The sequence below is a fragment of the Caloenas nicobarica genome, chromosome Z, assembly GCF_036013445.1.
Source record: "Caloenas nicobarica isolate bCalNic1 chromosome Z, bCalNic1.hap1, whole genome shotgun sequence".
In the NCBI taxonomy this organism is placed as follows: domain Eukaryota; kingdom Metazoa; phylum Chordata; class Aves; order Columbiformes; family Columbidae; genus Caloenas; species Caloenas nicobarica.
Window position 1 is genome coordinate 60,738,714 of NC_088284.1, and position 14,583 is coordinate 60,753,296.

Genomic DNA, 14,583 nt, shown 5'->3' on the forward strand with positions numbered 1-14,583 from the left:
GTGGTATGGTTGTGGGGACCTATTTTGGTGCAAAAGAAGTAGCAACATAAGAGCCCACTACTGGCAAACAGTTAAGATTAGTGAACCTAAGGAGGAGAGAAAGATTCCCAGATAGTTTTTGAAGTGCCTAAGCAGGCGATTTTTCTTACTGTTACAGTATCTTGATTTCAGCAGGAAGGGATCTTTCTGTAGCGGAAAGCAAGCTGTTGATCCACTTCAAAGGAAAATATTTTCAATGTTTTTTCAAATAAAATTCCAACAAAATCCAAACCCTGGACTCGTTGCACTGAACGGTGACTAGAGTATTATTCCGAAGTATCTAGTGGTGTCTTCTATCCACTCATAGCTGTATTCCCCAAAATTATCAAGATGAAGTAGCCCAGCCTGGGTTTATTTGGTAACTCTGTGTAGAGGGCCTGTGGGATTCCTGGTTAAAGTCAAGTCATTTTGGTCTGTAGAGTAAACTGTTTGCTAAAGTTAAGTTGATTATTTTCATTAGGTTTACTTCGATATATTAATTTTATGTTAAGTGCTATTTAAAAATTGCTAAATGTAGTCATCTTTCCTTTCAGTCTTAACCCTACTGCCAGTATCCAAATTCTTCAAGAAGTGTCCATGTCTCGGTACATTCCTCATCCTTTTCTTGTAGTGTCTGTTACATTGACATCGGTGAGGACAGAGACTGGCATCACCTTGAAGATGCCTCAGCAGGTAACAGGTCTATAGTACTCAAAATTTAAAAGAATTGGTGCCTGAATTTGTTAGCTAAGTCCTCAAAGGTTCTCTGGCTGATAGATGAATCATAAATCAGTGGTTCTTCTATGCGGTAAGATGCAAACATGTTTTTTTCTGATGCTTGTTATGTAGACACTTTATGTGTGAATTGGGAGGACGGCGAAAATAAATTCTAAAGTCTTACTTCTATTTCATATCTTCTCTTGTCATCTTTTGAAGCTTGGGGCCAAATCTTGGAGGACAAATCAAACTTAACCTATGTCAGGTGTCTGTTTCTCTGTTGTGTAGTAAAAGTTGAACACCAGGGCAATTCATGGCACTAAGAAGTGCCTTTCTTGCTGCAACAAGTGCATTACTCAAAGAATAAACAGAAAAAGGAGAAGATGGCATATGACTCTGTAAGGTTACTTCTAGCCAATTTCCTACTACACTAAAATAAATTAAAATAATCTCTCCCACTTGTTACATTTGGAGATGGGCCAACAGCCAAGCAATGACTATGGTGTGAAGGTGAAGCCCTGTCTTAACTCCAGGAAATTATTCAGGCCACTGAAAGCACCGTGCAAAGAGAACTTACATTTTTGTTGTCTGTGGTGTAAACAAATTACACTTAACTGTTTGAGTAGCTGTAGTATACAGCATATTTTCTCATCAGAGCAGTTACCTTAAGATAGTTTGGAAGTTGCATTGTCTGTGACACAGGCACATAGACATGTGAAGGTGCATATGTTTCTCTGCATACCAAAGCCACTGGCAGATATGAAAGTAATGGCACAGATGTAAAATCTGAAGGTTTGCACTTGCTACCTTCAGTTTGTTCTAATTTAGTGGCCCGCAATGCTGAACCTGTGTCCTGAGACTTTGATGTGGTGTTAGACAAGGGCATAAAAGGCAACACGCTTGTGGTTTTCTAGTCCAGCTTGCTGTGAGACAGTGTCCTTATTCCTGAACTACCTGACCTACACTGTTTCCTAATTTTGAGAAAAAGCTGTTGAAACTTTTAGAGCACTAATCGTATTTTAAACGTAGCTTCAGATGGAACAAATGTTACCCGTTTTCTTTCTAAGAGCTCATATCTTCAAACTCTGATCCTCCTGATCAGAGGAAAAGTATTAATGTTAGCACCGAATATGACACTGCACTGTAGAAAAACCAATGAGTCTGACGTAGTGGAGTGTGTCAGCCTTTCCAGTGCCGCTGTCTATTGGTGACCTTAACTCCAGATGCTGCAAACTTACCATACAGGCCCTCTGCCCGTGTATCTTAAAAATAAACTTCATGCACAGCATGGTATCGGCTGCAGTGACTTGGGTTAAAATGAAAATGAAATTTCAGTTCTGAAATAAATACTTAGAAAGAATACTTTGCTTTCTTGATATACCTAACTAGAAAGATTTTTCTCTTACTGCAGCTTATAAAAGTTCAAGATGCTGTACAAGTGTGGCTAAACTCTTTTTGGCTTGTGTACCAGTGTTAGTCTTTGCAGTCAGATACTGGCAATCATATCATGGCGATACTGATAATACAGAGGTTTATTTTTCTTAAAATACTGGCACAGTTGGAAATACAGGCATAGTTGGAAAAAGCCCAGATCAAATAAACATATGGAATGAGTCTAGTTAACAGAAAAACTTCCAGTATTTACTCCTTTGCACAAGAACTACATAAATGAATCTATCTGTAGGTACTCAGTTCTACTTGATTTTTCCAAGTCCTGAATTGAATTTGGTTGTTGTCATCTCTGTATCACAGTGCAGTTAATTTATTATTTTTATTCTGGGTTTGTGTTGTGGTTATGGGCAAAATGATGCATTCAAAAAGCTTGAATAATTTGCATGATACTCTTTTATTTTTAGGCTTGTGAGGCTGAAAGTATAATGCTAAACTTAGCAGGACAACTCATCATGTTGCAGAGGGATCGATCGGGACCCCAAATACGAGATAAGGATAACAATCCTAATCAAAGGAAGCATGTGAGTAAATATATGTGGAGTATTTTATATGGCTTCAAAGATGTTGTCAGTGACTGAAGAAGTTGCGGAAGAGAGTGGTCCAGGCATAAAGAAAAAAGGTCTATAATGCAAGGCAGTTTCTACACTTACAGGCTGAATTGTTAGCTGGAAGTAAATCACCACTCCTGTGATTTTTTTTTTATTTTTTTTTTTTTTCCTCAAAGAGTCTGTGAAATGTTGGTACTTAATGTCTAACTAAATTATTTACTACTTGACTTTAATACTTGTATCGCAGTGAAAGATACACATTTTAAGCATAAAGGTCCTGTGCAAAATTTGACGTGCTCTAATGACAGAAAATCTCCAGTCTGTCTAAAACTATTCTGTATGTTTATGGAACATTACCTTTTTTTGCAGAGTACAATTACAAAGTTCTTAAAACCAACAATAATAGAAATCAGTGACTGAATTTTTCAGTTTTTCTGTGGTGAGGGTAAAAAAAAAAAGAAAAGGAATAATGAATTCTGATTTTTTTTTTTTTTTTTTAAATAGCTGCCTTTTTGTGCTCCAGTTGTCCTAGCCCAGTCTGTTGAAAATGTATGGACTACTTGCAGAATCAACAAACAGAAACGCCACTTATTGGAGGCTCTGTGGCTCAGCTGTGGTGGGGCAGGTATGAAAGTCTGGCTACCCCTGTTTCCCAGAGATCATCGAAAACCGCATTCCTTTCTGTCAAGACGGATCATGCTGCCTTTCCACATCAACATATACCCATTGGCTGTTTTGTTTGAAGATGCCTTGGTTCTTGGTGCTGTTAATGACACTGTGCTCTATGACTGTTTATACACTCAGACCAGTGCTAGAGAACACTTGGAGGTTCTCTTTCCTTTCTGTATTGTTGAGAGAACCTCTCAGATCTACCTCCATCACATTTTACGCCAGCTCTTGGTTAGGAACCTCGGTGAACAAGCCTTGCTTTTGGCCCACTCCTGTGCCACGTTACCATACTTTCCTCACGTACTAGAACTGATGCTTCATGAAGTGCTGGAAGAAGAAGCTACCTCGCGGGAACCCATTCCCGACCCTCTGCTTCCCACTGTGGCGAAGTTCATTACAGAGTTCCCCCTCTTCCTGCAGACAGTTGTTCATTGTGCTAGGAAGACAGAATATGCCCTGTGGAATTACCTTTTTGCTGCTGTTGGGAACCCAAAGGACTTATTTGAAGAGTGCTTAATGGCCCAGGACTTGGACACAGCTGCCTCTTATCTTATTATCCTACAGGTAATGGTACCTCGTAAATTATGAGAGGTGATATTTACTGTTTACTATTTTAAAATATTGTCATATCAAAGTTACGCATGTTAAACGGACTTTTAATTTAACCGTTTTCTGTTGAGATTATGTCCTGCTTTGAAGGGGGGGAATATCATACAATGTAAGTAGTTAGTTTACTGTTATAAAAAAAGAAATAATGGCATGAAATTTGCTTCTTCTAATCTCTGGTATACTTGAATGTGACATGATGTGACTTGACTAAATAGGACTTTTGTTGCTCAATGGCAGAAGCAAATGACTTAATTAAGCTTCGTTACTTGCAGAATATGGAAGTTCCAGCAGTTAGCAGACAACATGCTACTCTTCTATTTAATACTGCCTTAGAGCAGGGAAAGTGGGATCTTTGTCGTCATATGATCAGATTTCTTAAAGCCATTGGCTCTGGAGAAACAGAGACACCGCCAGCTACACCAACAACTCAGGTTTGTGGTGCATCGAACCTTGTGTGATTAATCTTGCTGCTGTATAGCTCCTTTGACTGTATGTTTGGGTTTTCTTGATTTTTAGGAACCTAGTTCAAGTAGTGGCTTTGAGTTCTTCAGACATCGCAGCATTAGTTTATCCCAATCAGCAGAGAATCTCCATAGCAAATTTAACTTGACAAAAACACTCAGTATGCCCTCTGGCCCATCTGGAAAAAGGTAATTGGTAGTAATGTCTTCTCCTTCCTCACTTTGTTAGGTACCATACTAACTGTCTTACAATTCAAGTTATGGAAATACATTGTATGATAGAGTTAGATTTGTCATATTATTCTTCATTTGTCTTTTTCTGATTCTCCTAATGTCTGTGCCTCTCTTGTGTTCTTGGAAGAATATATTCTTGTACATGTAAATATATGTGTGTGTTTGTGTGTATATAAGGACAGACATGCTTGCATGGATATTACTAACCAAAAGCCTCTGAATCCACTGAATGCATACATAGTGATTTAAATAGTTAGGGAGACCTCATGTCTTATATTCGAAGGGTCTGTTTTGCTGAAAGATATATCTTGAACAGCTCACAGTACTGCAGCATCGTAGCATACATTGCGCTGCGATACTGGGCACATCTTGATCTAGTAGTGTGTTGCCGAGCCATAAACAGAGCCTTTTACACCTTGGGGTGAATCCCTCTTAAAGTATTGTATACAGAATTCATATTGATCAGTGTTCATGTTCAGAAGTGGCTCTGAGCTGGAATTCATTATTATCTTGGTTTTGGCTTCTTTTCCCGTATAAGACCTTCAAGGCAATCTTAGTACAAATTCAAATGCTTTTATTTAGTAATTTTCCATAGAGAGCACTATCTTAAGAGTTTTGATAGGAAGGGTCCTAGACTAATACTTGAGTTTTTCTCAAAACCTGTTTCTCAGAAGTCACTTTACAGTGGCATCTTCCTTTTATCTCTCCTTCTTCACTTTGTTCTGCATTGCTAATATTTTAATACTCTACGGGCACTGCTGCTGTTGTATCTTCTTCCCTTATTTCACTTACCTTTTGAGGCAGTAGAATCTTTTAGAGAATATAAATAGCAAGGAATGGTAGAAACTGCTTTTGTTAGTATATAGAAAGTCCCACTACTACTCTGGTACCTTGATGTACTGTGGTTGTGGCCAACAGCCTTTGCAACTCTGTTTTATCAGTCTTAATGTCACTCACTGTTCTCTGGTCTGTCTATAGGTGGAGTAAAGACAGTGACTGTGCTGAGAACATGTACATTGACATGATGCTCTGGCGGCATGCTCGGCGTCTCTTAGAAGAAATCAAGCTGAAAGACCTCGGCTGCTTTGCTGCACAGTTGGGTTTTGAGCTCATTGGCTGGCTGTGCAAGGAGCGAGCCAGAGCTGCGCGCGTGGAGGATTTTGTGTTTGCTTTGAAAAGGCTACATGAGGATTTCCACTGGCCATTTCCAGTCATACCGGCGTCGTCCATTAATTCACCTTTCAAGAATGGAAAGTACAAAACAGGTGCCGTAACATCCGAGTTGATTTGGACTAGGTTTTTTTCCTGCAGTCCTACAGCCATCAGTCTGAATCTGCCCTTCCTCAGTTCAGCCAAGCAAAGAATAGGCTGAAGCTTGGCACCTGCAGGACTTTCTCATACAGGGTGTGTTTTTTGAAGGGATTCCTTTTAGCACAAATGGCATCTCTTGTGTAGTCTGAATACACTACGGTTTCCCTTGAGGTTTCTTGCTTTCTCAGGTGCATTGAACTGGACATCACTTGTAGCAGATGTTGAGTTGAATGTGGATATTGCTCCTTGATGTAAATTCTGCTACAGAAAATTGCTAAAGTCAACACTATTCTTACGTAGTCGTTAGATGAGATTTTGAGTAACTTTTTTATATTTTAAAAAGTAATGTTCACAATATTAGAAATTTGCTTTATGTTAAAGTGTAAGAATTTTGAGGACTTTCTGTAAACCTCTTTTGTATTATTAATCTCTCAGTTCACTAGTTTATCTTCTTAGGGCAAAATCGATACCAGCTGCCAAGTCTTCCTCTTTTTGGTAGTAGCAACACCATTATTTAGTTCTATTGATGCCAACATTTTGTCAGCTGATATTTCTTTTATTCCCTTGCTGACATAAAAAGCTGATCAGAAAATCCTGAAATACCTAAACTTGCACTGCATTCCCTTCCTTTTGGTGATGCCTCAGCAAACAAATTGAATATTGACTTAGACACAAGTTTTAGCTTTCTGAAATTCCTGGAGAGAACTTTCCAAATTTCCTTTTTGATAGTTACATGATTTTCCTTTGGTGGGTTCTGTTCTTTTTTTAGCTGTGGGGGAGCAGCTGCTAAAATCTCAGTCTGCAGACACCTTTGTAAACATGGAAATGGACACAGGGGTACCAAACACACCTCGGAGTCGCAGCTGGCTTGGCACTATCAGCTCGTCTCAGAGAGAGGTTGACACAGTTTCATCCCATGGACCACACATGCAAGATGCGTTCCTTTCTCCTTTGCTAAGTAAAGGTTAGTCACTCTTCCTTCTGCCTGCTCATTGGAAAAATGCACCTGGAAGTATGTGCTTATGTTTTGATGTTGGCATGCCACTGCTGTATTGTTGCTTCTCAACTGCTGATAACCATAATTCAGGGTAAAAAAAAAAAAGAGGACTTTGTTGAAAGGTGAACTGGAATTTTTACAACAGAAAGTTAACACCCATGTCATACATGAAGTAGAATATGAAATTGGTATTCATTGAAGTTCCATCTGTCATATTCACTTCAAATTCATTCTTCTTACAGTCTGGCTGAGAAGAGTGTTCTAAGTTTTTTATCTTTGTCTCTTGCATGGGTCAGCCTCTTTCACAGGCTGGCGCTGTTCTAATGCATGAACTTTGTGCTTTTTTATTTCCTTAGGAAGATATTAATACATTCTTTATTGATGACGTTGAGGAATTTATAGTCTCATAGTTTTCTTCTTTCCTGTGGCTTTGTTTAAATCACTTTTGTAAAAGCTCAAATGTGTGCCCAGCTTATGAGTAGTTAAGTACCTAAGTGTCAACTACACCCTCCTCAAGATGCTAGGACCTCCCGTGAGAGGCAGAGCATTTGGAGCTGCTATTTAACAAGGTGACAGGCTTTAAAAAATGAAGAAAGAGTGACGTTCTCTCCCTCTGCTTGGCCACTGCCTCATTCTATTTTCACACCCTTTCTCTTGTTTATTTCTTCTGGAGACTGCAAGAATGCATTAGGTTTAAGTAAGTTTCTTATAGAACTCTCTAAAAAAGCATAATTTAAATGGGGAAAATTTATTTCTCTTTTCATTGCACTATCTTGTACTGCGGTCTGCCACTACCGCTGTTTCTATAAATAAGCATCTCCTTTTTTTCTGAGCTGGATGAAGACCTTTGAGTTCAATGGACTTTGGTATGCATTTTGAAACAGGTTTTTCCTAAGTGAAACTAAATTAATAGTCTTTAAAATGTCGCAAGCTGAATAATAATAATAATTTCACAAATAACTAACCCAACAGTGGTATTTACGGGCAAAAAGCTAATAAAATAACTTTCTGACTTTCTAAACATTTTCCACAGAAAACATGCATCTACTTTAATATGGAAACTATACTGGAAGGTGGGTGCCTTCTTGACTCACCACTGTAATGGTTTTGGCTTTGCTGTTACTGTTCTGTGAAAATTCTGTGGCTACACCTGCTCTTCATGTTTTTATTAGAAACACTTATTTCTTTTTGTAATTAGGGCAAGTAAATTTTACATTACCAAGCATTCAGAATCTTCAGGATTTTGTACAACAAAAAGAACTTGCTATTGCATCTTCATTTTTAACAAAGGTTATATAAAGCAGCATCTTTAGACAGACTGCAACCCTTCCTACACACTTAATTCTAGGATTATAGTGTGTAAGCAGCTGTCACTGTGCTCTTACTATTATTGCCAACCCATCTTCAAGATCCGTTATTGATATTATTCTGCAGAACTATTTTTATTTGACAGGAAAACTACTGCATTCCTGCAGTAATAATTCTACCGTATAGTGTGACAAGAATAATGCTGAAGTGGAATGGACAGCATGCCTGAAGTAATTTCTTGGCACTGTGATACACAGCAAAGCATTATTGTGTAATCGGTCGGTTTCTAGAGGAAGTAGCTCAGAAATTCTGAGTCTTACTAAAGTAAGTAGTTTCTTTTTCCCTTATGTTTCTGGGTGTTTTCGATAGGTGACGAATGCAGCATTGGTTCAGCAACGGACCTGACTGAAACAAGTTCTATGGTGGATGGTGACTGGACCATGGTGGATGAGAACTTCTCCAGTCTAACTCAGTCAGAGCTTGAACACATCTCTCTAGAACTGGCCAGTAAAGGGCCACACAAGTCACAGGTCCAGCTGCGGTAAGTGACGTCATCAATACATTTGAAACTTGAAATGACGAGTAGGCAGCATTAGGAGAAAGAAACACTGTCTACCGAATCACACTGGGATTTTGTCTTCAGGGTGGAAAAAGAAATAAGTAGACTGTTTTTCCATATAGGTACTTGCTACATATCTTCATGGAAGCAGGATGTCTGGATTGGTGTATTATCATAGGCCTTATCCTCAGAGAATCTTCAGTAATCAACCAGGTTTTCAGTATAATGCAATCCTCTGATACTGATGGAGAAATCTGTCAGAATATCAAGACTGGCCTATATGCTGTTGACAAATGGGCTTCTACAGATTGGTAAGTGATCTTCCCCACCTTTATTTTCATTCCAGTTGTAGCTAATTAGTTACCTAAAAAATAACTTGGAGTTATCTCAGCCCTAGCTGAAACAACTATTTAAAAGCCCCTTTGCAGAAAATTTCAGGACAGTCACGTAACACAGTTGTGATCAAACTGGAAAACAAAGAAAAAACAACCACCCCCCAATTTTTATTGTTTGATTACGGTTGCCTTTTTCCCTCTATTTTAAAACAAACAACAACACAAAATGACCAACGACGAAAGTTTCTGTACAGAAAGGGTGCTAGAAGATACTGATTTATATTAAAGATCTCCTAAGAAAAGCTGCTTTTCAGGCATATGACAGAAGTACTCATGGTGCTCTATACCATTATTTTCCTAGCCCTGGGTACAAGCCATTTCTAAACATCATCAAACCACAGATCCAGAAACTAAGTGAGATAGCAGAAGAGCAAGTACAGCCTGAAGCTTTTCAGCCCGTGAATCCCTCTAAGGTTACGGAACAGGTGAACCCCAGAGCTGAGGAAAGCAGGACTTCATCTGGCCATGGCACTAATCCTCAGAGCGATGGTGGCAGCAGCAGTGTGAGCAGGCATGAAGAGGACAAGTCTAAGACAGAGGATGAGGATTCACTCCAAGACAGCAGTTATGACTGTGTTGTGTCTTAAATGGAAGATGAAAAACTTGCCAAGTGTCATGTGTGAAACAAAATAAACCAGCTCTTAGACACGCTTCCATGTTTTGGATTTGAACTTTTTTTTTTTTTTTTTTTCTTTTTTTTTTTCTTTTTAATTTCAATCTTTGAAATCTTTAGTGGGGATAACCAAGCAGCAGTTTCATCTTGAAAATTCAAAAGGAGGCAAGATTTTTTTTAATGTAATCTTCGGACTGCAGCTTTAGGTTTTGATACTTGATATTGTTTAGAGACAGTGAATACAGATGGAGACAGGTTCAACTAATGTTCATCAGTACCTTTACATCACCTACATGCTCTGAAGAAACTACTTATGTCTTGCTTGAGTTTAAAGGTGAAGAGGGGATTAAATTTAAAAACTCTTATCCTTTGCAGCTTGCCTGCCTAAGAAATATCTGATCAATGCAGTTCAGATTGGTTTGATACCGAGATTTTATATTAAAGGACTGTAAAATATATTGTATGTTTTTGTGAATACTCTTGTACAAATACTCAAGGTTGTACCATATTTGAAGGTACCAATATGTATTGTGCATGTTTCTAGATTACTAGTAAAGTTAAAGCAGAGTTGCACTTCTTTCTGGATGCGGCATACTTTACTGACCTAACATTGACAAAAGGTGGCTCAGCGGTTTTTTACTGCCACTTACAGATCTTGTAGTTGGGTCTAAGGGATTGCTGAAGGTTATTTATTTCATTGTAAATTCTTTTCTGAAAAAATGAATTTTTAAAGTGTAAATACTCATCATATACTCTTGCTATGGGAAATTAGTTTAACAGCTCATACTTAAACATTTTTCAAACATTTTATAATATGCATACTTGTAACTGAGACATATTTAACTTTCATACAATGTTATGGAAAGCTGGCTGCAGAAGTCTGTTGCTTTGAGGGTACTTATTTTTTCTAGCTGCTTTCCCTATGTAATAACTACCTGTAACAGTATTAATTTAGATATTAGCTTGTTTGTACTGTGCAATCTGAAAAAAAAATGCAACATTATTCATTTTATACAGAATAAACTAGTTTATTTTTTATAACATCACTTGATTACTGACATGGACCAAACTAGTCATCATAGGGTAGTTACAGCATCTGTTGCTTTTCTATTGTAATTACTAAATGCACATCCAATTAAACTTTGAAAATTAAGAATATTCACAATTAAGTTGAAATAAATTGTGGTTTTATCACATTTATTTCCTTTGTAGATAAGATCAAGTGCTTTAAAATGTACAAATATTAAACTGTTGCTTTAGAACGGCTTTACTAAGCCAATACGACCAGTACAAGTGCAATAGGTGCGAGTATTACTTGGGGAGCTGGAGATTTTAGTGAATGCAGCTTGAATTTCCTTTGAAGAGATGAAACTAATACTGGAGTTCTAGGAAAGAAATCCAGTTCAAGAATCCCAGCATTAAGCTTAGTCTGCGTTGTATCTACTGGTTACAGATAATGTCTATCATACCTACAAACCTGTTGTGATCTGACATCAAAATCCATTATTGTTATATGGGGATACTTTAAGCTTTTTATGATTAAAAAACCTGCTTAATCTGTGTTAAAAGAAATAAAAACTGTGCTTCAAGTTACTATTTTTCTGTGGTTCTGTGGTAATGATGTAAGCCAAGCCCATCCTGAATAAGCCTCTGCTATTCAGGTTTTGGATCTGTGCAATTAAACACATGCATTAACTGATATACTAACATGCTTAGTATCTTACTACTGTGCTACTCTTGTTTAGCAGTTAAATCTTTTTAGTTGTGAAATTTTAGGAGTTTGTACTTCTTAGTAGTAATTATCTCTATGCAAATCTTATGTGCTAATTTTGTATTTCAATTTCACTGCTGTTATACCTGTAATTAAAAGACAAATGTATTCAACTTTAATTGAAGTTCCTGCTGTGGAAAATAACTATTTCTGACTTCAAGCCATAGACAGTAAATTGCCAGAATTCAAGTAGGTTGTCTCAGAAAAACAGAAGCTCTCAAAGAAACTACCTGATGAAGATTGGTTTAGTTTGCCACATCATGCCCCTGTGTCCTGTTTTACAGGATGAAGGTATCAAGCTTCTAAGTTAAAAATTACCTTATTAGTGCATCTTTGAAGTTGCATCCATGTATTTTGAAAAGAGTTGTACTGGGTTTAGGTGGCAAGGGTGTGGTAGCAAGGGGAAGTTGCAGGGACGGCCTTGGTGAGCAGAGCGCAGGAACTGCCTGTGTCAGACACAGACAGCTCCAACAGACCCACCATGGGCCACAGGTGAGCCCATCAGCCAAGCTTGGCTTTATATATAAATATATAAAAATGTGTTTAATAAGGGGTCAAAAAATGCTGCGCAGCAGCTATGAGAGAGATGAGTGAGGAAAAAAAGGTGAGGAACTGCCCTGCAGACAGCCAGGCCCATAAAGGAGGAGCAGGAGGAGCTGCTCCAGGCGCTGGAGCAAAGATCTGCAGCCTGTGGATCTGTCCAAGTAAACACATACATTAACTGATGTACTAACATTCTTACTATTAGTATCTTACTACTGTGCTATGGTTGTTAAGCAGTTAAATCTTTTTAGAGCATGGTGAAGCAGGCTGTCCACCTGCAACCTGTTGTGGAGCATATCAGAGCAGGTATCCATGCTGTAGCCTGTGCAGGACCCCACACCAGAGCAGAGCTCTGAAGGAAGCTGCAGCCCACGGAGAGCCCATGCAGGAGCAGGTTTTCTGGCCAGAACTGCTGGCCATGGGAGAGCCCATGCTGGAACAGTCTGTTCCTGAAGGACCACCCCATTGAAAAAGAGAATCCAGACTGGAACAGTTCATGGAAGACTCTATCCCACGGGAGGGACCCCACGCTGGAGCAGGGGAACAGTGTCGGAAGGAGCAGCAGAGACTGGCCATCAACGTGAACACAGGAAAACCAGGCCATTTAACCATTAGAGAATCAACATTTTCTATGGCATTCCAACTCACTGTCTCCTCTCACTTTATTCATCCATCTCACATACAACTGGCTGCCCTGGATCTTGCCAGCCTAGCCTACCAAAGCATTTAGCATTTAATGGCATAGGAAGATGTCATATTTTCTCCTTCACCAGCATCTGCGTATCATGAATTTTTCTTGTTCTGCTTCACATCCTGTACAAAACTTAATTGCCTCTGAAAAACAGCAACAACGCTGGATTATTTGCTACCCATTTAAAAAAAAAAATTCCTCTCACAGAGGGTATACTTGCAAAAGTACTTAAGTCAAATCCTATTTCTGAGGATAATTTTCACCATCACATTTGTCAGAGTAAGCTAATTTTTCACTAGTGTGTTTTAGTCCAAAGCAACCAATTTATACAGTTTTTGAGCTGAAGTGTAACTACAGGTTCAGGTCCACTGCTAAGTGAACAGAAATACAGGAATGTGTAATCTAGCCAGAACCTGTACAAAAGAGGTCGCTTCTTTTCATTATGAACTGAAGGGAGAAGTTGTCTACAGTATAAGTTGGAGAATGACCTGCTGGAGAGCAGTGGAAAAGTGGAAAGGGACCTGGGGGTCCTGGTGGACAGCAGGATGACCACGAGCCAGCACTGTGCCCTTGTGGCCAAGAAGGCCAATGGCATCCTGGGGTGTATTAGAACGGGGGTGGTTAGTAGGCCGAGAGAGGTTCTCCTTCCCCTCTACTCTGCCCTGGTGAGACCTCATCTGGAATATTGTGTCCAGTTCTGGGCCCCTCAGTTCAAGAAGGACAGAGAATTGCTGGAGAGAGTCCAGCGCAGGGCCACCAAGATGATGAAGGGAGTGGAGCATCTCCCTTATGAGGAAAGGCTGAGGGAGCTGGGTCTCTTTAGCTTGGAGAAGAGACTGAGGGGTGACTTCATTAATGTTTATAAATATGTAAAGGGTGAGTGTCATGAGGATGGAGCCAGGCTCTTCTCGGTGACAACCAATGATAGGACAAGGAGTAATGGGTTCAAACTGGAAAACAGGAGGTTCCACTTAAATTTGAGAGGAAAGTTCTCCTCAGTGAGGGTCACAGAACACTGGAACAGGCTGCCCAGGGAGGTTGTGGAGTCTCCTTCTCTGGAGACATTCAAAACCCGCCTGGACGCCTTCCTGTGTAACCTCACCTAGGTGTTCCTGCTCTGGCAGGGGGATTGGAACAGATGATCTTTTGAGGTCCCTTCCAATCCCTAACATTCTGTGATTCTGTGATAATGTGGTAAGCTGGCCTCAACTGAAGGAAGGAGGACTCCCAAGGAAAAATGTCCTCAGACCCAATTTACTGTTTCAGCATAATTTCCTATCTTATAGCTGAAGACTGTTGAGATATTCTAGTGGTCAGCAAGATTAATGCCAGCTTATAGTATGTTCCAGTGCTTCAGAGCCAGGAGGACCCTTCCCATACCATTCTGAAAAAGACCTTAGACAACTTCCGTGACAGCACTTAAGAGTTACTGATCTTGTGTGGCTTTTTAACCATCCTTCACTAAGACTATGTATCAAGTTCTTTGATGGGTCATCCTGCAGGCTCCTTCCAGATCATTATCAAGAACCAGGTTTGGCTTAGCACCCAAGGCAAAAAGTAATCAACAGCATTACCATGCAGGTGAACTCCTCAGCAGCTCTGTCCCACATGCTACAGTTAGCTCTGTGTGGACTTGTCAGACCTTGTCTATTTGGATAGCGTTTTTCCAACAGGCTTGCAACCTACC

The 14,583-nt window shown here is 39.4% G+C and overlaps 1 protein-coding gene across 3 annotated transcripts in view; it reads left to right on the forward strand.

Annotated features, from left to right (window-relative positions):
• The window catches only part of RIC1 (RIC1 homolog, RAB6A GEF complex partner 1), a 52,986-nt gene extending 41,276 nt beyond the window's left edge, over positions 1-11,710 (forward strand). For all 3 annotated transcript variants that reach the window (XM_065656632.1, XM_065656634.1, XM_065656633.1), the window contains exons 17-26: positions 573-711; positions 2,592-2,708; positions 3,240-3,968; positions 4,286-4,444; positions 4,530-4,663; positions 5,687-5,973; positions 6,789-6,983; positions 8,694-8,865; positions 9,006-9,194; positions 9,580-11,710. In XM_065656632.1, the coding sequence (XP_065512704.1) occupies positions 573-711; positions 2,592-2,708; positions 3,240-3,968; positions 4,286-4,444; positions 4,530-4,663; positions 5,687-5,973; positions 6,789-6,983; positions 8,694-8,865; positions 9,006-9,194; positions 9,580-9,865 (2,407 nt within the window). In that variant the 3' untranslated portion in view covers positions 9,866-11,710. The remainder of the gene's footprint in view (positions 1-572; positions 712-2,591; positions 2,709-3,239; positions 3,969-4,285; positions 4,445-4,529; positions 4,664-5,686; positions 5,974-6,788; positions 6,984-8,693; positions 8,866-9,005; positions 9,195-9,579) is intronic.
• The last annotated feature ends 2,873 nt before the right edge of the window (positions 11,711-14,583 follow it).